Source organism: Amblyraja radiata, chromosome 24, assembly GCF_010909765.2.
Source record: "Amblyraja radiata isolate CabotCenter1 chromosome 24, sAmbRad1.1.pri, whole genome shotgun sequence".
NCBI lineage: Eukaryota > Metazoa > Chordata > Chondrichthyes > Rajiformes > Rajidae > Amblyraja > Amblyraja radiata.
In genome coordinates, this window is record NC_045979.1 from 9,695,796 (window position 1) to 9,722,466 (window position 26,671).

Here is a 26,671-nt window from a genome sequence, read left to right on the forward strand (position 1 = left end):
TGTGAAGTGTGTTAGTGAAGTGAATGTAGTGAAGATTTACAGGTGACCCCTGTGTTATGGCCATTTGGGTAATGGTCAGTTGCCCTTCTAAAATTTCTCAAATCATTATCCCACATTTGAGACACAGAATAAAATTAGCTCCCAGAATTTATGTTTAAAGTAACTGAATGGATTGTATTTCCTTTCAATTCTCATTTAAGTCACATGTACAGATGACTTGTTGACAAATCCCCAGAGACTGATGGGATCTGTCCATTGAAAGAGGCAAAAGAGGAGATTGCTGGGGCTTAATGGTCTTTGCCTCATCTTCTGCCCCAGGCGAGATCCCAGAAGACTGGAGAGTAGCCAAACATTGTTCTTTTCATAAAAACTGAAGTAGAGATAATCCAGAAAATGCCAGGCTGATGCGTGTCATGTCAGTGGTAGGGTAGCTATTGGAGGGATTCTTCTGGATAGTATTTACTCATATTTGGAAGAGAATTAAGGACAGTCAGCATGGCTTTGTTGTGGCAAGTCATGTCTTATGAACTTAAGTAGGTTTTTTGAGGATGTGAGAAAGTTGACTGATATGGGTAAGAGAGTGGAAGTTGTCTCCAGGGTTATTAATAATGTCCTTCATGGTAGGCTGAACCAGAAGATCAGATGCATGGGGTCAACAGTGACTTGATCGCTTGGATTCGGAATTATCTTACTCATAGAAGGCAGAGGGTAACGATGGAAGTATTATTCTGGTTGGAAGTCTGTGACCAGTGGCGTCCCGCAGGGATCTGTGCTGGAACTTCTGCTGTTTCAGATATATGTACATCTGACTTGGCATAAATATACGTGGGTTGGTCAGTAAGTGTGCAGATGACACCAAAATTGGTGACGTTGGGACTGTGAGGAAGGCTTTCAAATGATATATGTAAGAAGGAACTGTGAATGCTGGTTTAAACGGAAGATAGACACAAAGAGCTGGAGTAACTCAGCGGGACAGGCAGCATCTCTGGAGAGAAGGAAGGGGTGACGTTTCGGGTCGAGAACTTTCTTCAGACTGGTTAGGAATAGGGAAACCGAGGGAAATAGACGGTCATGTGGAGAGATAAAGAACAATGAATGAAAGATATGCTAAAAAGTAACAATGATAAAGGAAACAAGCCATTGTAAGTACTGCAACTTGGTTGGGGGAGGGACAGAGAGCGATGGAATGCCGGGGCTACCTGAAGTGAGAGAAATCAATATTCATACCACTAGGCTATAAGCTGCCCAAGCGAAATATGAGCTGCTATCCTCCAATTTGTGCCAAGTAATAAACGTCACATCATTATGTACCAGATTGTTCGGAATTCTTAGTTTATGTTCGGCGAGGTGGCAATTAAGGAGGCTACCTGACAGACAGTGAGGAAACCTTTTTGTAACCAATATGATTGGACGTCGTCTCCTTTCTTGAATATGACCAGCCCCTCTTTCCAATCCTTAGCTCTATTATAGTCATTTTCTGCATCAGTAGAATGAACCAAGGAAGCACACTACCCAAATCAAAAGAATTTGTAGTGCATATTCATGGATAACATATCCCTGAGCCTATTCTCAAAACCAATTTTATATTTACACAATAATGATCATTGCAATATTATTGCATAAATATGTGATTTTTAATTTACTGCCTGAATTTTAAACCAGTCTCAAAGCCCAGTTTTCTTAATATATTTCAAATAAGAAAGTCTCAGCAGGAGTAGTCCATTCAGCTTCTCGTGCTTGCACCATAATTCAATATGGCTGATCTACTTATGGCCTCCTCTTATCTTCTGTGCCAGTTCTCTAAAGCCTTCACTTCCCAATGTTTCAAATATATGTCTACAGTGCCTTAAAATACCCTCAGTGATCAAGCCTCCATAATTCTTCAGGGTAGAAAATTCCAACAGAACATCATGGTTGGTTATTTCTCCAAGTCTTAGTATTAAATGACTGTTCCCACATCATGCAATTATGTCTTCTCATTCAACATCTCCAATGAATGAAAATATCTCGATCTGTCCACCTGTGCTTCGCGAGGATCTTGTATGTTTCAGTGAGATTACCCATACCTCTTAACTCCAAAGAGAATAGATTTAAGTTCCTGAACAACTTGTGATATGACAATCCTGACCCCTGGAATTAATTTCTTTTTTTTTTTTTTTTTTTTTTTATTTTTTTATTAGAAGTACGGTAAATTACAATAACACACAACACATATATCTTAATACATTTTTTGTACCGCTTCATTTTTTTTTTTTTTTTAAAGCTTTAAGAAAAAGATAGAAGTAAGGAAAGTAAAGAAGGTGCGCAAGAGTTGTGAAGTGCAGAAGAGTGTTGGGAAAAGAAAGCCCCTTAGAAAAGAAGTTAGAGAAGGAAGTAAAGTAAGAAAGTAGACCCTAGAAAAGAAAGAAAAAGAAAGTAAGGACAATCGCTCTATTATAACATTAAACTCCGCAGAAAGACTACCAACCAAGTCTGTTTTTGTTGTTTTATCTCCCAATGCCAGGTCCTGATACCATTTATTTATTTATTTATTTTTTTTAAATTACTATTGCACCTCATGCTTGTAATAGGTCCATAAACGTAGACCACGTCTTTTGGAATTGGTTTGCTTTATCTGCTAAGAGGAATCTCATCTCTTCCAGATGTAATGTTTCAAACATATTTGATATCCACATTTTTATTGTTGGTGTGGGCGCATTTTTCCAGAATTTAAGTATGAGCTTTTTTCCCATTATTAGCCCGTAATTGAGTAAATTCTTCTGATACACGTTTAATTCAGGGATATCTTCCGATATCCCAAAAATGATCCATTCTGGTTTTGGTACCAGTTTTATTTTAATTAATTTTGAAAAAATATCAAATATTCCATGCCAGAATTTTTGGATTTTTGTACAAAAAATAAAAGAATGCGCTATGGTAGCTTCTTGACACAGACATTTATCACAGACATTTAAACTAAATTAAATAAAATCTTTCCCAATGTTTCACCCTGGAATTAATTTAATGATTTATTTTGTGCTCCCTTCAATGTCAGTGTATACTTCCCTAAGTAAGGTGACTTAATCTGTGCACAGGACTCCAGATATGGCCTCACCAGTATCCTGTACAATTTCTATACTTTCCTATTTCTTCACAAACCTTCTTGCAATGACGACCAGCGCCATTTGCCATCCTCATCATTTACTGCAATGTCTTGCTAACATTTTGTGATTCAACTGCAAAAATACCTAGATCCTAATGTGCTTCGCTCATCTGCCATCTTTCTCCATTTAGATAATATTCTGCCCTTATATTCCTCTTTGGAGGTGTTTGATGTCAAACTAGCCCACTTTTCCACATTGAGCCCCAGTTTTTACTGAACCTGGCTTTATGCTGTTGCAGTGCAAATATCCCCATCACAACATGCCCTCCCATTGGAAAACGTGAATATCGTGCATTCTGTTCCCCTCATCTGAGTTTTTAATCTGAATTACAAATAATGGTTCCAGACCTCCAGCCAGAATAACACCCTTCTATCATTATGCCGTCTTCTATCGTTGAGCCAATTCTGAATCCAAACTAACATCACCATGGAGCCCATGCATCTTAATCTTCTAGATCAGCCTGCGACGAGGAACCTGGTCAAATGCCTCCGTAAAGACACCATCCACTCAGTCCTGATCAATCATCTTTGTCACCTCCTCAAAAAAGTCAATCAAGTTTTTAAGACATGACATGCCCTGCAAAAAGCTGTGCTGACTGTCCCCAACTAGCCCATTCTCTTTCAAGTGCAAGTAAATCCTGTGGCTATGAATTCTCACCATTGACTTCCATACTTATAATGTGAGGCTCACTGGCCTATAATTTCCTGGATTATCCCTATTTCTATTCTTAAAATAGCAATATTAGGTACTCTCTAGCCCTCCGTGATCTCACCTGTGGCTAGCTAGTTTACCCTGAGAGTTGTGAATTTGTGGAATCACCTAGAGAGTTGTGAATTTGTGGAATTCTCTGCCTCAAGGCAGTGGAGGCTGATTCACTGGATGCATTCAAAAGAGAGTCAGATGGAGCTCTTGGGGCTAGCAGAATCAAGGGATAAGGGGACAAGGTAGGAACAGGGTACTGATTGTGGATGATCAGCCATGATCACATTGAATGGTGGTGCTGACTTGAAGGGCCTACTCCTGCACCTATTGTCTATGTATCCAGGTAAAATCTTCATCAAGGCCCCAGCAATCTTCCCTCTTGCCTCTCTCAATAACCTAGGATAGATCCTATTTGGTTCTGGGGACTTATTCCACCTTAATACTGTTTGAGAAACTAACCACCAACACTTTCTTTACCTCAAAATACCTTACATACTAGTAAACCCCAAACTGATCACACAATCCTCCTTAACACTGATGCAAAGTACTCAGTACCTCGCATACATTTTCTGACTAAGCATAAATTAAATTAATTCTTGAATGGTTTTACAATCTCCCTAATTATCTCTTGTTTTTGAGGGATGTACAAAAACCATCAGCTTTCTATTTAATCCTCCTTACCAGGTCCTCCCAATGCCCTTGAGTTTCCACTTGAGTTTTTTTTTGCTTTCTTTATATTCCTCAAAGGCTTGTCTGATTTCATCTTGCTAAACCTTGCGATCACCCCGTACGCTAGCACTATCTCATACACTAGGGACTATTTACAATTTAACTAAAGCCAATGAACCTACAAACCTGTACATCTTTGAAGTGTGAGAGGAAACCGGAGCACTGGGAGAAATCCCACGTGGGCACAGAGAACGTACAAACTCCATACAGACAGCACCCGTAGTTCGGATCAAACCCGGGTCCTGGGGCAATAAGACAGCATCTCTACCGCTGCGACACTGTGCCGCCCAACCCCATTATCCAAGATTCCCTTGCCTTGCTCTCCTTGTCCCCATTTCTTACTGGAACATGTCTGTCCTGAACTCCGATCAACTGGTCTTTCAGCAATTCCCCTGTGTTAAATGTGGACTTAATAAATTAATTCTTGAATGGTCTTACAACTGCTCTTAATTTATTTTCCCTAACTCCTGTCTCATAGTCTTGCAATTTACCCAACCCCAATTTAGTACTTTTGCCTAAGATCCAAAGTCATGATTACTGTTCTTACATGCTCTCCCACTGAAACGCTAGTCACCTGTCCAGCCTTGTTACGTAATACAATGTACATTATTGTCTTAATTATTTTAAATGGACACAAAAACAGACAGAACCTGTCTTCTAATTAACTCACAGAATCCACTCTGATGCAAAAACACGACACGACAAATGGTAAAAGTGTAGATAGATGTCCTACTGAATCCTTGCAGGTTAGGTGCTCACAGAATAAGATTATATTATCTTCCATGACTATGGACATCTCTTGAAGAAATGTAATTAATTACATGGTTATTGCATGGTTTCTAATACCGTTTAATTTATTGGTTGTTTTCAAACATAGACATTTGCATCAAATTCTGTGTGCTGCAATGCAGGAAGATTGCAGAAAGTGGTTTGGTAGAATTGTTGCAAGGATGGATAACTTCGATTCAGAGCTTTGTGAAATAATTCAAAATTACAATTGACTGAACTGTTTTGCAGTCAGAACATTATCTCAAAGTAGAAGCAAGAGTAATGGGCCTGTCCCACGTAGGCGATTTTTCAGCGGACTGCCGGAGGCTGTCGAGTTGCCGGCAGTTGCCTGAAAAACCGGCAAGTGGAACGGCGACTGTCAGAATGGAACGCACGCACGCCATGCAGGCGCGGAAGAGGGCAAGCGGGGGGAGCGTTGTCTAAAAAATTCACATGGTGCAAAGCCAAGGTGATACAGACACGTACCGCGATGAACAGGAAGGTTCGCGCTGTGATTAAGTCGGCTAACACAGTGTACGGTAAGTTCTTTAAAATAGGAGTAAGGGGGGAAGAAGGAGTGGAGACAACTTTTAATAGGCCAGAGATACACGGCTGTGAAACTCGGCAGACATTTAACATTACTGGTCGGACATCCTTGGTTCTCAAAACTACTGCTTACCTTTTTTTCCCCCTATACGACAATGAAATTCACCGGTCAGCACCGGCTACATCCTATGCGAACCTCAGAACTTTCGACCTCCTGGCAACTCACTAGGACCTCCTGGCGACCCACCTACGGTACGAGAATTCTCGCTACTCTCCATGGCGGCTTCATTCTAGTCGCCGCTAATTTTTCAACATGTTGAAAAATTTGTGGCGACCGTAATGAGTCTAGTTTCCAGAATGCGGGAACTCCTCGTGACCCTGAAGGTGACTCCCCGGTAACTACCCACGAACATGTGGCGACTGCGTAGTCTCCTGCAGTCGCCTAAAAAGTCGCCTAAGTGGGACAGGCCCATTAGGCTGCACCATCTTTCCGGTTTACTTCCAATGTTCAAAAAAATCATTGACCACTTCATTGCCCAATCCACTTCACTACCTGATTTATTTAATATCCATAAGTCCATTGATCTTAGAATTTAGAGGAGTTATGATCCTCAAAAAATAAACATTTCCTTTGGTCCTAAGTAATAGGTTAAAAGGCTTTCTTTCATTGTATTGTGACTCATTAATAGGTGATTTGTACCTCTGTTGGTTCCTCTTTGTTCCCAATGTTGATCGGTTTTAATGCCAAACGACAGATCACCTTATTTTAGGTTATCATAATCTCATCAAATGATGAGGACCCTTGACCTCTGCAGGAAAATAGCTTTTCTTTAGGTGGCGTGCAGCGCAGAGTAGTTTTGGAACTGTGGGCTGCAGTTTTACATGTTAGTTGGATGCACCTTGGCTTTAGTTTGTAATTAGCTGAAAATGTGGTATAGATTCGAGGGCTTCAAAGGAAGACGTGTAAGAGACCATTTGAGAAAGTAACTATTGGCATTACATTGATATTACATGTGGTGCATGTGGTTTCTGTACAAGCAATCAGGACTCATTCTATCAAAGAATACAGCAGATTTTACCATGATAACATGATCTGTTTTTGATCCGTATTAAATTAATGGTATGTGAACAAGTTGTAATTTGCCTCTGATTATTTGCAGTTTCCTCATGCATTGTCACATTTCCAGCTTTTAAAGAGTGTCAGACATGTGGGTTATTAAAGTAATTTGAATAATTTAAACTCTGAATTTGTTCAAAGTTTTTTTCTGCACAAATGAAATTCCACAGCAATTTGAAATTCCACAGCAATTTCAGCATAAAATTTGTCCACAGATTTTGCATAATTATGAATGAAGACTGAAATTCCTCTGGGTCTTTTACGGCCCATATGTAGCATCTGTGAGTATTCTTTTAATTTTCTTCCGACTCTTATGCCATGTCCCTTTCACCACCTCAGGATCAAAGATGACTCTTGTCCTGTAGGTCTAGAGTTGATAAGCCCCAAATCGGACCTAGAGACACAAGTACAGATGGGACAGGAAGTACTTGATGGGATGGGGGAGTAATTCGTTTGAGTTGTGAAGTACCCTTCTACAGTTGTGCTGTTATATCAGTGTGATGCATGAAGTTCTCGGTGCCATCAAGAATGAGGTTTCTCCATTTTGAATGATCATGGGCCAGAGATTCCCAGAAGTCAGTGGAGATGTAGCATATTTTCAGGCAAGCTTTGAGAACATTCTTGAATCTTTTCCTCCTATTCTGGTGATCTCTTTAACTGACAGAACTTGAAATAAAGTGTCTGACAGATCATGCGAAGGGCGTGGTCTGCCCGACAATGTTTGAGTGTAATTTAAGGTTTCAATGCAGGAAACATTGGTAATAAGAGGATACTGACATTAGTTTGCTTCTCCTTTGTGTGTTTGTCAGATTTTGCAGATAAACCTTGTTACTGACTCTCCTGTGTTTTGAGGACCCAGCTGTGGGTAGGCCAAATCCCAACACACCTCGGCCAGGGATCACTGCTGCATGGTAGCCCCCTGAGCTTTGATCCAGGTTTGAAGTCATGACCTTCAAATACTCGTCAGTACACCAGCACAGCCTTTGGCAGACAGAGGAATTGTCCATAACTGCTCCTGGCTGCTTTCCATTTTCTAAAAATATTTCAGCTGCTTTATGGTTGAGTGTTTGCTATTTAACACAAACAGAAGGTTGTACTTCTTTTCTATTGTCATTCCAATAATAAAGCCAGTTATTTTCAGTTAGCGTTTGGCCATTGATAACACAGAATAGTACATCAATCATCTTATAGATAAATGTGTTTGATTATTTTACCTTCATCTTTCCCAAACAACTTTAATTTCCAATATTTGTTTGCACAGTTCGGAGGGGGGGGGGGGGAGGAATTATGGTAACCAATTGTAACAACACTTGATTTGCTTACAAAAAATCATTAATGGTAATCATTTTGGAACTGCTCTTAATCTTTTATAGTCATTTTTATTGTTCCCCTTTTTCCCTGCACCCTCACCATGAAGCCAGATAATGGATTGATTTTCTGGTGAGAGCACAAGGTTTCATAAATTTTAATACCATTTTTGTAATTGCCCGTATTTTGCTTCATGTTAGCATTCTTGCTTATGTTCTGTTTTGTTTGCTGTCAATACTACTAAAAATAATAGAAAATTATTTGTAAATGTGAGCTGTCATATTTAGGAAAGTGTTGCAGTTCTCAGTTGCTGATGCATGTGAAACATCAAATTGAAAAATATCCTCCTATAGTTAACTGATTTTCTGAGATCTACATTACGCAAGTGTCCTTTTGCACACATACTTGGATTTGCTAACTCATCTTTGAATTCAGCAGCTTAATATTATTTGACCTTGCATAGAGAGCATTTGTATTGTGTTTTGCAGCTTATTTGTGCATTCTGCAGAACATGTATTTGATGTATGAGTATTAATTCAAGGTTAAATTTGTAATTTGACGTGTCCGTGGTTCCTGTTTACCATGCATTTATTTAATCTCCCACAGCGGAAACCACTACTTCCGTTGCCTAATGCTCGCAGAAGTCAATCTTTGTCCAGTGTAAGATTTTTGTTGTTGTGTAGAATGGATTCTAGAATGGTGTGGAACTCTGGATCTTTTTGTAGTCTGGGAAACTATTAATACTAATCAATACTTGCTTCTGGATTGGTCTGCTTCTTTCTCCTTTTTATCAGTGGACATGCATGTTTACGTTTTATTTTACAAAAGGTGGCCTGTCGCAATATATCCTGTAAAACTGAACTGGGCTTTAGCTAGTATTGTGACTTGCTTAAATTGGCTTGTGCTTGCTGATTTGGTGTCAAATGCAAGTATTAGGATAAAAGATATGCCGAAACAATCATCATCCTAGATGCTTATTTCTATTTTGCAGATTGAAAAAATAATGAATTCCATTGGTGCAGGAATTGACAGTGACTTCAGAAAAGAATGGCACAATACTTCAGGTAATTAGAGTGTTCATTCTACGTTAGCAATTTTGTTGAATTACGGTATTCATATTATACTGTTTGTGTTAAATTTTGAATTGAACTATGTGCATGCAAGGAAGCAAATAATAATTATGCCATGTGAATAAAGAAGGACATTCACATGAGTAGTTTAGGGGAGTTTATCCTTGCCCGCCACAAAGACGTATGTGAAATATGTTACATTGAACCTAGAACAGTGCAATCAGTGCAGTCTGAAGAAGGGTCCTGACCTGAAATATCCATTCCCTCCACAGATGCTGCCTGTTGTTGAGTTTATCTAGCACTTAAATTTTTTGCTCATAGAATAGCCCAGCGCAGGAACAAGCACCTCAGTCCACAATGTCTGTGCTGAACATGATGCCAAGTTAAACCATCGATCAACATCCTGCTGCAAATTTTCACAACCATCGTCACTATCTGCAAAACCACTTTTGTATCATCAGCAAACTTCTCATCCAAATCATTGATATAGATGAAAAACAGTAATGGGCCAAACACCGAACCCTGAGGCACACGCAGGCCTCCAGTCCGAAAAGCAACCTTCCACCATCACCCTCTGCTTCCTTCCATGAAGCCAATTTTCTATCCATTCAGCTATCTCTCCTTGGATCCCATGCGATCTAACCTTCCAGAGCAGCCTACCATGCGGAACCTTGTCGAATGCATTGCTGAAGTTCATATATACAACACCTAAAGCTCTGCCCTTATCGTCTTTTTGGTCACGTATTCAAACAACTCAGATTGTAAAACATGACATCCCACGTCCAAAACCATGCTGACTATCCCTAATAAGCCCTTGTCCATCGAACTGTCTGTATATCCTATCCCTCAGAATACTCTCCAGTAACTTTCCGACTGCAGATGTTAAACTCACTGCCCTGTAGTTCGCAGCATTTTCCCTGCAACCCTTCTTGAATAATGGAACAACATTTGCCACCCTCCAGTCTTTCGGCACCTCGCCTGTATTTAAAGACGTCAAATGTCTTTGACATTTCTATCCTGAGAAAAATGTTCTGATTGTGTACTCTGGTATCCTGGCCTTTGGGAAGATCGTGATGCAATACAATTATGCTTTGATTTTCATTTGTGCATGTATGTTAAACTTGCGGAAGACTTTCAAAATTGAAATAGACCATAGAGAAGTTAGGAAAAATAAATAAATTGCCATTTCAACACGTTCCAAGAATATATTCAATGCAGATCACAGAATGCTGGAGTAACTCAGTGGGACAGGCAGCATCTCTGGAGAGAAGGAATGGGTGACGTTTCGGGTCGGTCGGGTCGACCCAAAACGTCACCCATTCCTTTACTCCAGAGATGCTGCCTGTCTCGCTGAGTTACTCCAGCATTTTGTGACCTACCTTCCATTTAAACCAGCATCTGCAGTTCTTTCCTAAATATTCAATGCATTTATATTTGCCTTTTTATAATTTATCTGTGGACTTACACTGAAATAAATTTAACTCAATCTACTGAATAAAGAAAATTTAGTTTAGAAATACATTTCGAAATATGTGACTTTGGAAAAATAATAGCAATGTAATTTTGAAAGGCAGGAAAGACAAAATCCATAAAACCAGGAAATTGACCAGAAAAACATTGTTTCTAGGGTATACTTGGAAGGCCAGTAGGGAAGTGTATCTTCTACTTCCACCCTCAGTTGCAAGTCTTGCATATCATCTCTGGGAATAGAGTTCTGCGATATTTTGTAAATGGTAGTTGGATTGCAGTTGACTAAAGTTTGAACTAAAAGTCCTGTAGTTTACTAAGCGTAACTTCAGTTCGAACATGATGTTTACTGTGCAGGAATGTGCAGATGATATGATACTGGATACGTAAAATACCATTATATAATAGACAATAGACAATAGGTGCAGGAGTAGGTCATTCGGCCCTTCGAGCCAGCACCGCCATTCAATGCGATAATATTTTCTGGGAGGAAGGAATTATGAATTTATCCAGACTTTTATTAGGTATTTTGCAAAGTTTCTGCATGTTGACATGTAGAAATTATTTGGCAGAGTGAAAAGGGTATTAATGGTACACTACAGAGACCATCTTTGTTAACGGCTAACTGCTGCAACATTCAGTACTGGGCAACACTAGATGCTTTTTACACTCTGTGTTCTGTGGAATGCACAATAGATAATACAAGTCTGTAACTGAGCCAGGGCCTGTTTTTGAAGGCAGGCTTGAAGGAGAGTACTGATGGTAGGAGGCCAAAATGAAGCTTTTATGGTGTTGGGGGTAGAGTTGGTGTTGTCAGTGCGGGGGATAGTATGAGGTGATGCTGGCTGGAGATTGAAGCTTAATTATGAGAAACAAAATTGTTGGGAATACTCAGCAGGTCAAGCAGCATCGATGGAAACAAAAACAGGGGTCCTAGACCTTTTGTCAAATGTGACTGCCAGTTCTCACGGCAATGCAATTAATTGTTTATGATTAAGATGAACGTTATGTCATTGGCATAAGGATGTTTTATGCCTGGTGAGCCCGTTTGAATTTCTACATGAGCTGATATGATAATAAATGTATCCTGCTTTAAATTTAAGCAATATTTGGACATGTTGTCCTGAAGTGAAATTAACACTTGACAGAACACTTGACAAAATATTTTGAAATGAGACGTTAAAAACTTTAAGATGTGGTACAATTTAATGTTCTCAGCCTGGTATATTTTCATTGCTTCAGAGCTTAAGCTTTAATATATTTAATTTTATTTCCACATTAGATCTTGCAGTGTCATATCTATTTTGAAATAGGCCAATTAAATTTACTTTGGAGGTACTGTATTTTACTGGGAATTTGGAGAGAAAATAAATTATGTTTTAATCTTGTATAGCGAATAAGTTGCATTTTGAATGCAAGGAACATCTGAATCTTGTCAGGATTCTATTTGCAGTAGACCGAACTATAGATCAGACTTGTCGAATAAAGATCAATCCTGTGATTTCTGAAGTTATAATTAGTAGAAATTCATCAGTAAAAAAATGCATGAAAACAAGATGGGGGTTAAGATGTCTAAAATCAGCAACTCCCAGAAACAAATTTGATACTTTTGCTGACAAGTGTTGTATTGCAAAGATTTCATGAAGGGATGGAGTTTTGTCTGAGTAAAATGATGCGACTGAACTTCCGTCTCAGCCTGGTTGCACCATGAAATACATGATGCCTCCTGTGGAGAAGGAAGAAATAGAATCGGCATCTCCATCGGTCATTTATATATTACTTTATAACAATTGCTGGAGAGCATCATCAAAATCCTGCCATCCATAGAGATTCATGCACCGGGAAATGAGAAGATTTGTGCAAAAAAAAGAACAGGCCAAATAAACATGCACGTTCTGAAAATGAAAATGTTCAGTTTATTATCCCCACAGTCTTCACTCTGCCCTCCCCCTCTTATTTCTTTGTCTCCTTTACTTGGGTTCTTCCTCTTAACACCACCTTTTTTTTCACCCTTTACTTTAATTCCTTTTAAGAATTTAACTCATTTTAATCTCTGACCGATTGAACGAATATATCAACATTTAACAGTAACTTATCAAAGAATAACCTTTCAACACAGTTTGATCTCTAAATTTGTATTCCTGAGTTATTGTGGTTCCCTTTGCAGAAGCAGTCATGCACAATCTAATCAATTGGGTGAGAATATCATTCAATTGATTGTAGGGCAAGGTTTAGAAGGCAATTTTTCAGATAAATAAGATTCCAGTTTTCATTTTCTGAAACAAGATCATTTGCTTTTTGCTGATGCCTACACAGGGGGACACTCCCTGCTATTTAATGCTCACAGCTAGAATGCATGCTCATTACTGCAGTATTTTATTTCCATGCCTTCTGAAGTTGTCTAATTTCTCCGACTGTCAGTGGCAAGCTGCTCACGATATTGAATGGTAGATAGTGTATTGTAATCGGTGTTTTGTGTTAGGAGCTCGGAGGGGGAGGGGAGAAGAGAGTGAGGCAGTGAGATAATAGTGTTGAGGGATCAAACGAGGAGCTCAGCTGGCAAAGGGTGAACATTGCTGCAGCACCAGGAGCTGATCATTAGTACGACTTTGAGGCTCAGATCCCAGCTGTATTATTAACAACATCAGACTGGAGGCAGCGTGTAGCCGCTTGACCTGACTTGAATGCAGAAGCAGCAGCCTCATCATGCTGCATGCCACATTTTTAATTCAAACAAGTTAACTAATGGCGATACGACAAAGTCTGTGGTATTTGAAAATTACTCTGCATGATCCTCTCTGTGGATTTTTAAAAATGTATGCAAAGACTGACAAATACATATGCCTGAAGTCTACTTGGGAACTCTGCAGGGTTTAATAGCACTCTCTGGATTTAGTGAAACTGCAGGAGCAGCTGAACAGGGATATTTTGGTTGGATCTGTTGCCCAGGGACATCGCAGGAAACCATGATGTGGCAGTGTCATATCTCCTCATCGGAGTGCCATTGTTATCGCCTCAATGGTTTTTCCTTGCTGAAGCGTTTGCCAATCAATCTCTCAACAGGTTCACGGATATTGGAGCAGAGTGTTGGGCAATGGCTTGAGTCCATTGGAATGCCACAGTATGAAAGCAAGCTAGTGCTGAATGGGTTTGATGATCTGCGCTTCATGGTGAGTACAAATACCTCTGATCCAGTCAGTTTTAGCCGTTTTACTCTATTCAATTTAGGCTTGCGTTAATTATTCCTGCCAAATATTAAATTGATAGCCTCGAGTTAAAAGCATCCAGGAGATATTGAAGATAATTCTTCAACTTCAGATCCTGTTGCTTAAAGTACAGTAATATATATGCACCATACTGTGAAAAAGAGTAAGATATAAAAGCTATTGCACAGCTATGTCTATGACTTTATGATATGGCAGTAGGAATAAAAATGTGTAGCTCATCTATTGCTGCTCTTTCTAACTAGTTAGGATATACTGATTCCAGAAGAAATAATTTAAAATTATCTGTTTCTGATAACCAGATTTATTTACTAGATGAACAAGTTTGCTTTTTTCCACGTTAAACCATTATAAGATGTGATTTGTCAAAGATTCATCCCCATTACTCTGCTAATTGTACTTATGTTTCTTCCTTTCCAGTGTAGAATAATAAATGCTGTAGGCAACTAAAACATCAATTGTATGAAGTATAATAGTTCACTACATTTTTAGGAGATTTAAAGTGTGAACATTACTTGAAATATGAGCATTTAAAGGTTAGATTAGAATAGGCAGTGAAGAAAATTTGCAGATTAACAAATATGAATGTGACTGATTTAAAAAAAACAAAACAGTAATGTCTTCATGTTGTCAGTTCTGAATCAGTTATAAATTACATGTGATCTTGGAAATAGCCTCAAGTCTTGGACTTTTATTTGTGAACTAGCAAAGTGTTTCTCTCCTAATAAGCATTTAAATTGTGGGAGATCAGTGCTTGAAACCCACATTCCACAATTGACAGCTGTTATATATTTTTATTAATGATCAACACTAACTTTACTTAAAGATAGACACAAAGAGCTGGAGTAACTCCGCTGGTCAGAAAGCATCTCTGGAGAAAAAGAATAGGTGACGTTTTACTTTACTTGGATTAGTATTCCATTGTTTTTCATTCGATGCACAGTTGTCAAGGAACTGATCTCACTTTCAAACAATTGCAGTAGAATTGTTGTTTGGGAATGAGGATATTCTGTCAGGATGTTATTCTTGAGTGAGGTAATACACATACTTGTCTCATTGTGAATTTGCATTCCAAAATTAAAGTGACAGCTAAATTAGAATATCCTTTGTATCATTCAATACCCATTTTGAAAAAGGTACTTGTAAAAAATGAATCAGTAAGGAAGTAGTGAGGCATCTATCAGGTGTGAAATTCTGCTTGAATCTTTATTACAGGCAGTGATTGCTTTACTGGTGACAGTAACGGATAACTTCATTTTAGCTCATGGTGGTTTGTGCACAAACTTTATGCTGTAAATTCGGATCCAAGCTTAAAGCCAACAGTGAAATCAGATTGGAATATCATCAAGTACAAGTTTGACTTTTGCCTTTATTGGAAATGAAGCTGCAGCAATCCTTGCAGCAGCACAGATTTATTTTTCAAGCTTTATAATTATTAATCAACATTTAACATTGCTTTCATTGGGATGCAGCCATACTCATGATATTCTCAAGGCAGTTACATGAGTAAAGGTTTATTGAGTATTGTAGTTGTAACTGTGCAACAAAGTTCTTAATCTTGATTTTCTTACAAATGCATTTAAGAGATCAACGCCAAGGAGAAATGAAACCTATACATATAAAATGTGTGTGTGTGTATGTAAGACAATATTCCAGAACAGAAGACCTTTGCTTCAATTTGCAGGGCAGAGAGAACCAAAGCTATGTTCCTTGTCACTGGGTAAACTTGCAAATATTTTGTCATTTTATTGACTCAAAAGACAGAGTAGGTAGTAAATCATAGATTTTAATTAAAATCATTATTCTTATGTTATTAAATCTGGTGGTTCCTCTATCTAAGAAATTGAATGCAATCAATGTTATCATTAGTATTGGGTATTTCTGCAAGTCTAATGGAACTTGTTTTTTCTTAATCCAGTAACCAAATGGGCTTAGTAATATAAGGTAAACTATCTTATCGTTAATCATGAAAGAAGTTAAAGCTTGGATGATTTAAGTTTTACAATAATGCAAGTTACAGATTATGACTGGAAGCATATTTGTGTTATTTCTAAGTTTCCTTTTTTTCCACCTAGTAAATTTGGCACATCGGCCTTCATCAGTCAGAGTATTATAGAAATTGGGAGGTCATGTTGCAGTTATATAAGACGTTGGTGAGAACACATTTAGAGTATTTTGTTTAATTCTGGGCACCATGTTATAGGAAAGATGTTGTCAAGCTGGAAAGGGTACAGAGAAGATTTACGAGGATGTTGCTAGGGTTAGAGGGTCTGAGCTGGAGGGAGAGGTTGAGCAGGCTGGGACTATTTCTTGGAGCACAGGAGGTTGAGGGGTGATCTTAAAGAGGTGTATAAAATCATGCAAGGAATATATCGGGTCGATGCACAGAGTCTATTGCACAGGAATCGAGGACATAGGTTGAAGGTGAAGGGGAAAAGATTTAATAGAGGTAACTGAAGGGTAACTTTTTCACACAAAGGGTGGAGGGTGTATGGAAGGAGCTTCCAGATGAGGTAGTTGAGGCAGGGACTATCCCAGGCACGTGCCGTGAGTAATTACTCAGGGTAGGCAGTCAGGCGGCTTAAAAAAAATTTAAACCGCGCATGCACAGATTGTTCCCTCCGTAAAAATAAAAAATAAAAATAAAAACAGTAACATTTCAATTTGCCCAAGGCTTCCTAGTCTCCTTTATTCTGAATTACTGAATAGATGGGTGGTGAAGGGTGATGGCAGGTGGAGAGATGGTGGGAAAAACGGAAGCACAGGGAAAAGTTGAATCAGTTGTCATCTTATTGAAAGACAACACTTGTTCAAGGGACCAATTGGGGGGAGATTTCCTTTCACAGCGTGTGGGTAGTCTGTGCCAGGGGTAAAGTTGCGAGAGGGCAGGAGTGGGAGGAGGGGGTCGGGGATAATGCCAGGAACTCACTCACCACTGCCGCAGCTCTCCGGGCGCGAAGCCACCGCATTGTAGCCAGGGATAGAAGCACCTCGGGTGGCTGCGAGCGGCCGCCGGGACCTGACAGCAGAACAGGCCACCACTTCAGCGCCTTCTGCCGGCCCGCTCACCTTTGACAGTGCTCTCCGTCTGAATACCTCTCACCTGCCGCACGCTCATGTCAGCCGCTTCCTGCAAATCCTTAAATCCCCACAGCCGAGTAACCTCAATCGTGCTGTCGGAATTTAAGGACATGAGTGAGGCCAGCGAGCGGCAGGAGAGAGGTTTTTAGACGGAGAGCTACCAGAGGTGAACGGGGGCTGGCAGAAGGCGCTGAGGTGGCGGCCGGTTCTGCTGTCCGGCCCGGCCGCTCACACCCACCCGAGCTGCTTCTCCCCCCTCCCCACCCCCCCCGGCCTCAATGCTGTGGCATTGCACGCCTCCATTCTTCTCTCCCTGTTTCCTAAGATACACTTAAAATAATGCCAATCCATATTTGAAAACCCCGCCAAGAAACTAGCGCTGCGCATGCGCAATAGGCTGCTGCGCCTGCGCAGTGGTGCAAAGGCAGAATTTCAGCTGCCTTCAGCCCCGATTGAAATTGACGGCTTCCAGCAGCACTGACGGCACGTGGGCTGCACAGACCTTCCCGTGTTACAAGCGCTGTGGATGAAAGGCACGGAGAATTATGCCTAGCTAAGAGATTGATCTCTTAGATAGGCATAATCCTCCCATGCCTTTACTATGTTATATTTAGTAATTACTATGTTATAATTTTAGTCAGGGTAAGCAGTGCCTACCTTGCCTACCCTGACGGCACGTGCCTGGACTATCCCAACATTTAAGAAACAGTTAGACAGGTACATAGGGCAGGTTTGGAGGGATATGGGCCAAACGCAGGCAGATGGGACTAGTGTAGCTGGGACATGTTGGCCAGTGTGGACAAGTTGGGCCGAAGAGCCTGTTTGCATGCTATATGAATCTTTGACTCTTAGAACATCCGTGATGTCCTCATTCATTAGGGAATGGGGATTCCCCACTCCCATCATGGATGAGGCCCTCACTCGTGTCTCCTCGGTACCCCGCAGCTCCGCCCTTGCTCCCCCTCCCCCTTGTCCTTACCTTCCACCCCATCGCATATAACACATAATCCTCCGAAATTTCCACCACCTCCAACAGGATCCCACATTTTCCCATCTCCACCCCTTTCCGTATTCCGCTGAGACTGTTCCCTCCGCAACTCCCTGCTTGACTCATCCTTTCCCACTCAAACCACCCCCTCCCAGGTACCTTCCCCTACAACCGCAGAAGACGCAACACTTGTTGCTATACCTCCTCCCTCGACTCTGTCCAGGGACCCCGACAGTCCTTTCAGGTTAGGCAGAGGTTCATTTGCACCTCCTCCAACCTCATCTACTGTATCCGAAGTTCAAGATGTGGACTCTTACACATCGGCAAGACCAAACTCAGACTGGGCGATCATTTCGCAGAACACCTTCGCTCAGCCCCCTGTGAACCAACCTAATTTTCTTCCTGGTTGCTGGGCACTTTAATTCTCCTTCCCATACCTACACAGACCTTTCTGACCTCGGTGTCCTCCATTGTCAGAGTGAGGCTAAACGCAAATTGGAGGAACAGCATCTCATGTTTTGCTTGGGCAGCTTTTAGCCCAGTGGTATGAATATTGATTTTACTCACTTCAGGTAGCCCCGGCATTCTCTCTCTCTCTCTATCCCTCCCCCACCCAAGTCACACGCTTCTCATTTTCACCCTACAAACAGCTTAAAATGGCCTGTTTCCTTTACCATCGTTACTTTTTTGCATATCTTTCATACATTGTTCTTTATCTCTCCACATCTCTCGTTTCCCTTCTCCCAAACAAGTCTGAAGAAGGGTCCCAAGCCATTCCTCCCCAGAGATGCTACCTGTCCCGCGAAGTTACTCCAGCTTTTTGTGTCTTATGCGTTCCTGTTATCTGGATTTGCAGAACAGAGTGGAGAGCCAGTGAGATTTACCTGTTGTAGCGATAGCTAAATTGAAGCAGATCCAGATAATTTGAGGCAGGAGTAGATTTGTGTTATTACCAACCTCACAAAATTCCTCATTACAGCGGACGGAGGTGCTGTTGGCGGTAATCAAAGAGGCAGGTTACCATGCACCACCATTGGTACAAATTATGTCCTTTTTAGCAGATGGAAATCTCAGATGGCAGAAACGAGAGGTTGAAGATGTTGGGTATTTCCGCCATATGTCTCTGCAGATCTTTTGCGATAGGTTATGCAAGCACTGCTATAGCTGTCGAGTGTCCATCTGTGACCTACATATTCTGGATTTGTTTCTTTGTGACCTCTTGGCCTTCAGATGGTTATACCTGCCCATTTTCTATGTCGCTGTATCACCAGTCCTAAATGCGCAAATTTAGCCTTTGGCAAATTACAAATTTCCTGTTTCATCCATGGCTTCTAGTTGGGGAAGACTTGAAGTGTTTTGGTAGGTGCACATTCATCCATACTTTGTTTATGAAGTTGTTTATGACTGACCTATTCATTAAGGTAAGCTGACAAATGCTGGAGCATGGTCCAATCTACTGATTTGAAGCAGTCCCATAAACGCTTATCTGACTTCCCTGACCAGAACTTTGCAGTCCTCTTTGCCATCCTTGGGTAGCTGCAGTAGTGCAGAAAAATAAGTGGGACATGATCAAATTTCCAGTTTTGCGGGGCTTGTATTTTCTGTACTTATAATTATGGAATAACAACATAAATAAATTGTGCATGTATCAGCTTTTTGTAACAGCTCGCTAATAAATTACCCTCTCTGCACAAAGCCATTTAATTTCTTTCTTTCAAGAATGTATCCGGTTTATTGTGAAGGTTAGCTAAATCTCCTTCGATTATGCCTTCAGATCTGATCAACCAACTCAATGCAAAATAAATAAAATGTTAAACCAATGATCACCAGTAAACCGCATCTCTGATTTGTCACTATTGTAATAATCAGTTTTCCACTAAGTTTGCTGTATTTATTTGTCTGTGCAAATGGATTGAAATCTGCTTATTTATAAATGAGCTGCTTCAGAGTCACAGAGTTGGACTCTGTGGAAGAAGTAACGTGTACAATTGGGAGATTTTAATTCAGTTATTGAACGCTGGATGTAGCAGGCATGAAAGGCTTCTGATTCTTTTTTTTATGTTCTTTTTAAACGAACAGCCAGTTTTGCACACCGCATGGTTCCATGAACAACATCGAGTAAGGGCAATATAATCTGGTTTATGACTTTAGGTGAAGGATAAATAATAGCTGGGGAGCTGAGAAATACTCCTCAGATTTGTTCTGTAGGGTCTTGGTCATCTGCTGGAGAAAATGTGGGGCTTTGGTTTAGTTTTTCACTCAAAAATTCATACCTTCAACTTCAGCTTTGTCCTCAATACTGCACTGAAGTATGGGTTTAAATTATTTTGTCTCTGGAATGTAATTCACAGGGGTTATGTACCACTACATTATAGTTCTACTGCATCTGTATTTCTTGTCTTTGATTATCCTACCTTATGTTCATGATTTCCCACCTCCACCACTCTCCGACTTCCAAAATTCTTCCTCTCTAGATTCACTTGCTCACATTCCCAGCCACATACTATTCTCCAGCTTTGGGTGTGTCCATGCTCCACCTCCCTCTTTAATAGCTGGGCTCAAACTGCACACTTGGCTCTATTCCCCATTGTGTTCTGGAAGTACACTTGGCTTCATTCTAGTTGGCACATTGGACCTGGTTACTACATACATGGTCAGTTCACATACGGGAAGAGGAGGAAATGTCAGGGAATCTGAGTTAAGGAAGTGGCACACAATTGATTGCGGTAAATGAAGAGATGCCTCTCTTCTTGCCTGTCACAAAAAAGGTCAACACTAGGGTTTTACTCTGCGCCTACCCAACACTGCAGTGCAGATTTCTTCTGTCTCATGCAAATTGAGCATAATATTCTGCAAAGTAGTGATGTTGACAATTCTCAGAGAAATGCAGGGAAAAATATTGACCAATAACATGGTTTTTCGCCCTCACTGATTACCTTAACTGAGAGAGAAACTGGAGCGTCCTTCTCTGATTCAGCTGCCTGTACAAATTAGTCTCCTATCTTACATTTTCTTTCATGAATGCATGCAAGCCATGAGCCTAGCCACCAGGTCCGCAGAAAAGCTAATCTTAGTGTAAACCAGGGTGAAGCAAGTCTGCATAATTACTTGGCCATTTTTCCACCTTGCTTCCCATAGTGCACCTCCAACAAGCTTTCTGCCATATTGGAATTGGCTGCGGGATCAATGGTAATCTCAGTATGCAACGTTGCTTCATGTGACCCCCACCTTGGTCGAATTGACACTTGAGTTTACATAACTTTGGAGGCCAAGCTCCAAATTATGAAATTAGCCATTGGAGCAGCCATTGCAGGGCTCTCACTTAACTTTTTTTTCTCTGTTTCCAGCTGGGCAACCTAAGCAGCATTTTAGGTTGCCAAATGACAGTTTAGGTGGTCATTTAAGACGGCTTGCATGACGCGTGCGATAATATGCTCGGAGAAGTGCGTAGTTACCAGTCGGAATTATGCTCTATGAAGCATTCACATATTATTTCTGCTTCAAATAAAGTCACAAACTGAACATATTCACCAATCAAGACATGATATATACCACAATGACATGCAGCAAAATTATAATACAGTATATACAGTATCTCAACTCTTTTTATATGTTGCAACGAATGCAATTTCTATTATTTCTTTCCACTTCCAAACAAAAATGTGGTTGGATTATTCAGCGTATGATCAACCTCGGTGAGACCAAGCGCAGGCTTGGCGATCGTTTCGCACAACACCTTCACTCAGTTCGCAATAACCAACCTGATCTCCCGGTGGCTCAGTACTTCAGCTCCCTCTCCCATTCCGAATCCGACCTTTCTGTCCTGGGCCTCCTCCATGGCCAGAGTGAGGACCGCCGTAAATTGGAGGAATAGCACCTCATATTTCGCTTGGGTAGTTTACACCCCAGCGGTATGAACATTTGGCATCTCCAATTTCAGGTAGTCCTTGCTTTCTCCCTCCTTCCCCTCCCATTCCCAGCTCTCCCACAGCCTACTGTCTCCGCTTCTTCCTTTCTCTTCATCCCCCCCCCCCCCCCCCCCCCGACATCAGTCTGAAGAAATGTCGCCTATTCCTTTGCTCCATAGATGCTGCCTCACCCGCTGATTTTCTCCAGCTTTTTTGTCTACTACAGGTGCATAACCTTTTATCCGAAGATCCAAATAACGAAAACCTCCGAATAGCGGACATTTTTTCGGTCCTTGAAGAAAGGTCCTTGAAAACGTTCACCGAGGGCAGCCCGCAGAGGTGACAGCGGAACCTCCGGTCGGTCCTCGAAGAAAGGGCAACTAAATCCCCATTCATAAAAGAGAAGGTGAGGGTATATTGCGCGGGAGGGTTAATAATTGACAATATGCTGCTGCCTGCCCGCTGAGTTAAAAAGTTCCCACGGTAGACTCACGATACACAGTGTATCGTGAGTCTTGCGTGGGAACTTTTTAACTCAGCGGGGCAGGCAGCAGCAGATTGTCGCTCCCTTCAAATTCACCCCACCTACACCCCTCTGCTTCCCGGCCATGTGTGTGACCCCTTCCCTCCCCTCTCCAGCTCCCCGCCCATTGCACCGGCGCGGGGGCTTTGCACTGTCTTCACGTCGGCGATGCCAGTCACTGGAGACGTCAGGACCAACGGGACACCGACCCCCAGGCCCACTGCAAGCACGGAGATCCCAGAGACCCACAGCCAGCAGCAGCCCAGCCCCGTTCCAACTCCAGAGGAAAACTGCAAACTGGCCGGAGACATCAGGACCACCAGAAGCCACTCCCCGATGGGCCGCTACGGCGACAAGTGGCAGTTCGCCCACAGCCCGAGCTGTGCCCCCTCATCGGGACACCAACCCCCAGGCCCACTGCAAGCACGGAGATCCCAGATCAGCAACTCCAGCCCAGCCCCGCTCCAACTCCAGAGGAACACGCTCCCCGTATGGTCAGAAGCTGATGGTGTGCAAGGTACGTCTTGTTCTTGGGGTCGCGGAGCTCGGGCTGTGGGCGAACTGCCACTTGTCGCCGTAGCGGCCCATCAGGGAGCGGATTCCTCTGGAGTTGGAGGGGGAGATTGTGCTGTTTGATCGCCCCCTGCTATCCCAGGGACAGGGAGACAGGACGTTCACCGAGGGCGGCCCGCAGAGGTGACAGCGGAACCTCCGGTCGGTCCTCGAAGAAAGGGGAACTAAATCCCCATTCATTAAAGAGAAGGTGGGGGTACATTGCGCGGGTGAGTAGGAATCCCAAGACAAAGTTGAGTGAGCGTTCACCGAGGGTGGCCCGCAGAGGTGACAGCGGAACCTCCGGTCAGTCCTGGAAGAAAGGGGAACTAAATCCCCTTCATAAAAGAGAAGTGGAGGGTATATTGCCCGGGAGGGTATATCGCCTACCTGGAAGAAACCGGACATTTTTTCCAGGATGTCGTCTGCACACCAAAGCTCACGTTTGGCGCCAAACGCACGTCGCCTCTGCTGCACACGGATATAAGAGTGTGAAAATGTCGCCTTAGGCCGCCTAAGGGCATGTAGCCCCGCTAGGGTGACATGAGTGCGAGAGATGATTCAATGCTGCGGTCACATTTACAAATTCAGGGATTCATTCAACACACTGCATTTCATACAGACATTTATTCTGCAAGAAAAAACTACATTGAAGACTCAAACTCGCGACCTAGGAACTGCCGGGATCAAGGCGCAAACCCGCGACCTTGCGGATATGAGCCGAGCACTCTACCACTGAGCCAGCCATTAAAATCTACGCTAAAAAATTTCCATTCCGAAGGCCGACAAATTCCGAATTACGAAAAGTGTCTGGTCCCAAGGCTTTCGGATAAAAGGTGTAATGGGGTCCCACCACTGGCCACATCTTCCCATCTCCTCCCCTGTCGGCTTTCCGCAGAGACCGCTCCCTCCATAACTCCCTGGTCAATTCGTCCCTTCCAACCCAAACCACCCCCTCTCCTGGCGCTTTCCTTTGCAACCGCAGGAAATGCTACACGTGCCGCTTTACCTCCCCCCTTGACTCCATTCAAGGACCCAAGCAGTCTTTCTAGGTGTGACAGAGGTTCACCTTCACCTCCTCCAACCTCATCTATTGCATCCGCTGTTCCAAGTGTCAGCTGCTCTACATCGGTGAGACCAAGCGTCGGCTTGGCGATGGCTTTGCCCTACACATCCACTCGGTTCGCAATAACCAACCTGATCTCTCGGTGGCTCAGTACTTCAACTCCCCATTCCGAATCCGACCTTTCTGTCCTGGACCACCTCCATGGCCAGAGTGAGGCCCACCGCAAATTGGAGGAGCAACACCTCATATTTCGCTTGGGCAGTTTGCACCCCAGCGGTATGAACATTGACCTCCAAATTCAGGTAGTCCCTGCTTTCTCCTCCCCTTATCAGCTCTCCCTCAGCCCACTGTCTCTGCCTCTTCCTTTTTTCTTCCCCCCCCCCCCCCCCCCCCCCCCCAGAACATTGCTCATAAAACTGCTGCTTAAAAGTGCCAGAAACCCGAATAGATCCAGAATATGGATGCTGTCTGTATGGAGTATGCTCCTTTTCCCTTTCATCGCATGGGTTTTCTCCAGGTGCTCTTATTTCATTCCACACTGTATCTTTAAATTAAACTAAAAACACTAAAACCAGAGTCTAAAGAATGGTCTCTACCCGAAACGTCACCCAATTTCTATCCAGAGTTGCTGGCTGCTCCATGGGGTTCCCCCGCACAATTAAAGCATGGAATAGTCTTCACCCTACCATAGTTACCCAACCAGACCCAACTAAATTTAAGGTAACTCTTTTTTTCCCCAAGAATCCTTTTTTGCTTAAGTCCAAGTCAAGAATCAAGAGAGTTTTATTGCCATGTGTCCCAGATAGGACAATGAAATTCTTGCTTGCTGCAGCACAACAGAATATGTGAACATTATACAGAACAGGAGATAAAAGTTCAGTGTGTCTATATACCATAGACCATATAACTGCAGGTTCCATGTTGTTCAGCCTCCTCAACGTTCACAGAACCAGCGTGGAAACAAGATATTCTCTATCCCGTGGGGATGACTAAGAAGAAGATTTGCAGTTGTTCAATCAGTAATCTTGGCAACTAGACGATCAAAGAAATAGAAATTGAGAATTAACTTTGCACACGTCTACTACTTTAATTAAAAAAGCCCTCAGGGTTTTGCAGAATCAACTCAAGATGGAAGGAAGTACACCTTTTAAGATTTACCGGTTGAGCATTGTAGTTTATTTTGCAGACTTAGCTTGTATATGTATCCTTCTGTTTGAGGTTTCACAGTTTTAATGCTTATTCCTTTGCTAAATTTCAAGCAGTACAATTCATTTTTGAAGCTCTATTCACTTGTAAATGGAAACTTTTATGCATCAATTAATATTTAATCTTACAGCACATCTTTTGTGATAAAGAACCTATTATGTCCGATAGATTTACATGTTCTTTTCACTCTAGGGCATTTTAGTTGCTTGATCCGAAGACTTTACAGTGATCTTTCCCTTCTTGTGTCAGATTCCCTTCACTTATACATATTTGCTTTTTATAAGCAATGTCTTTAAATTGCTTATTTGTTACTGTAAACATAATAGAGAGAGTTAAGTAAAATTAATTAGACTAACAATAGAATACTGTACAAATCCATGAGGCTACAGGCATAAGAAGCATGACCGATTCAAATTATTTTTACAATAGCTATTCATGACTTAAATGTAATTCTAAGGTAATAACATTCTTTCATGCCTTTCCAATAAATGTAACACAGAAATCTATTTCCCATTAGTCTGATTCCAATTGTGGCCCAATAGGATTTGCTGCGGCTTTTCTAACAGCATGCCTTATAAAATATATTTATCATGATAGCTTACATGATACCGTCGCATTCAATATATACAGGATTGAACTAAAGGGAAGGTAGATCCAAAATGCTGGTGTAACTCAGCGCCGTTCCGGTGGTGCTGCGAGTCGGCTATTTTGTTGGTTTTTTTTAGTACGACCAAAAGTCTGTTTTAGTGTTTCTCTGTATGTCTTGTATTGGGGGTGGAGTAGGGGGAAACCGTTCTCAGGCACCTACCTCGAGGGAGATGCGACTTTCCTCCTTGTTGCTTCTTCGCCACCCCCCTCGCAGCCTTACAGCTGGTTTGGTGCGGCCTTTCCCAGTCGGGCCCAGAGCTTCATCGGCGGGGACTTTAACATCGAGGAGCGGGGTGACACTTTGCCGGGGGTTGCCAGAGAAGCATTTCGTCTGTTGGCCTGCGGCCCACAACATCTTGGAGCCTTGGTCAGTGGTGCATCTGGCAGCAGGTGTGGAGCGGACCTTCCATCGTGGAGCGGGCGATCCCTCGCCGGGGGTTGCCCGGAGAAGAGCTCTGACCGCCGGCCTGCGGCCTACAACATCTTGAAGCAGGAGTTGACCAATTTTGGGAGCTCCAGGCCGCAGGGCGCCATCGGCGTTCATCCCATCCTGACCAGAGGGCTTGAACATCGGGCCGTCTGTAGCGGCGACTACAGAGGGTCAGGGCCTCGACCACGGGTGAAC

At 42.1% G+C, this 26,671-nt stretch overlaps 1 protein-coding gene across 15 annotated transcripts in view; it reads left to right on the forward strand.

Annotated features, from left to right (window-relative positions):
• The window catches only part of anks1a (ankyrin repeat and sterile alpha motif domain containing 1A), a 264,470-nt gene that overhangs the window by 183,443 nt on the left and 54,356 nt on the right, over nucleotides 1-26,671 (forward strand). For 9 of the 15 annotated variants that reach the window (XM_033042379.1, XM_033042380.1, XM_033042386.1 and 6 more), the window contains 3 exons: nucleotides 8,920-8,973; nucleotides 9,305-9,377; nucleotides 13,914-14,020. In XM_033042379.1, the coding sequence (XP_032898270.1) occupies nucleotides 8,920-8,973; nucleotides 9,305-9,377; nucleotides 13,914-14,020 (234 nt within the window). Of the gene's footprint in view, nucleotides 1-8,426; nucleotides 8,446-8,919; nucleotides 8,974-9,304; nucleotides 9,378-13,913; nucleotides 14,021-26,671 lie in introns of those variants that run through there. The other 6 variants (XM_033042381.1, XM_033042393.1, XM_033042387.1 and 3 more) reach the window with 2 other exon arrangements.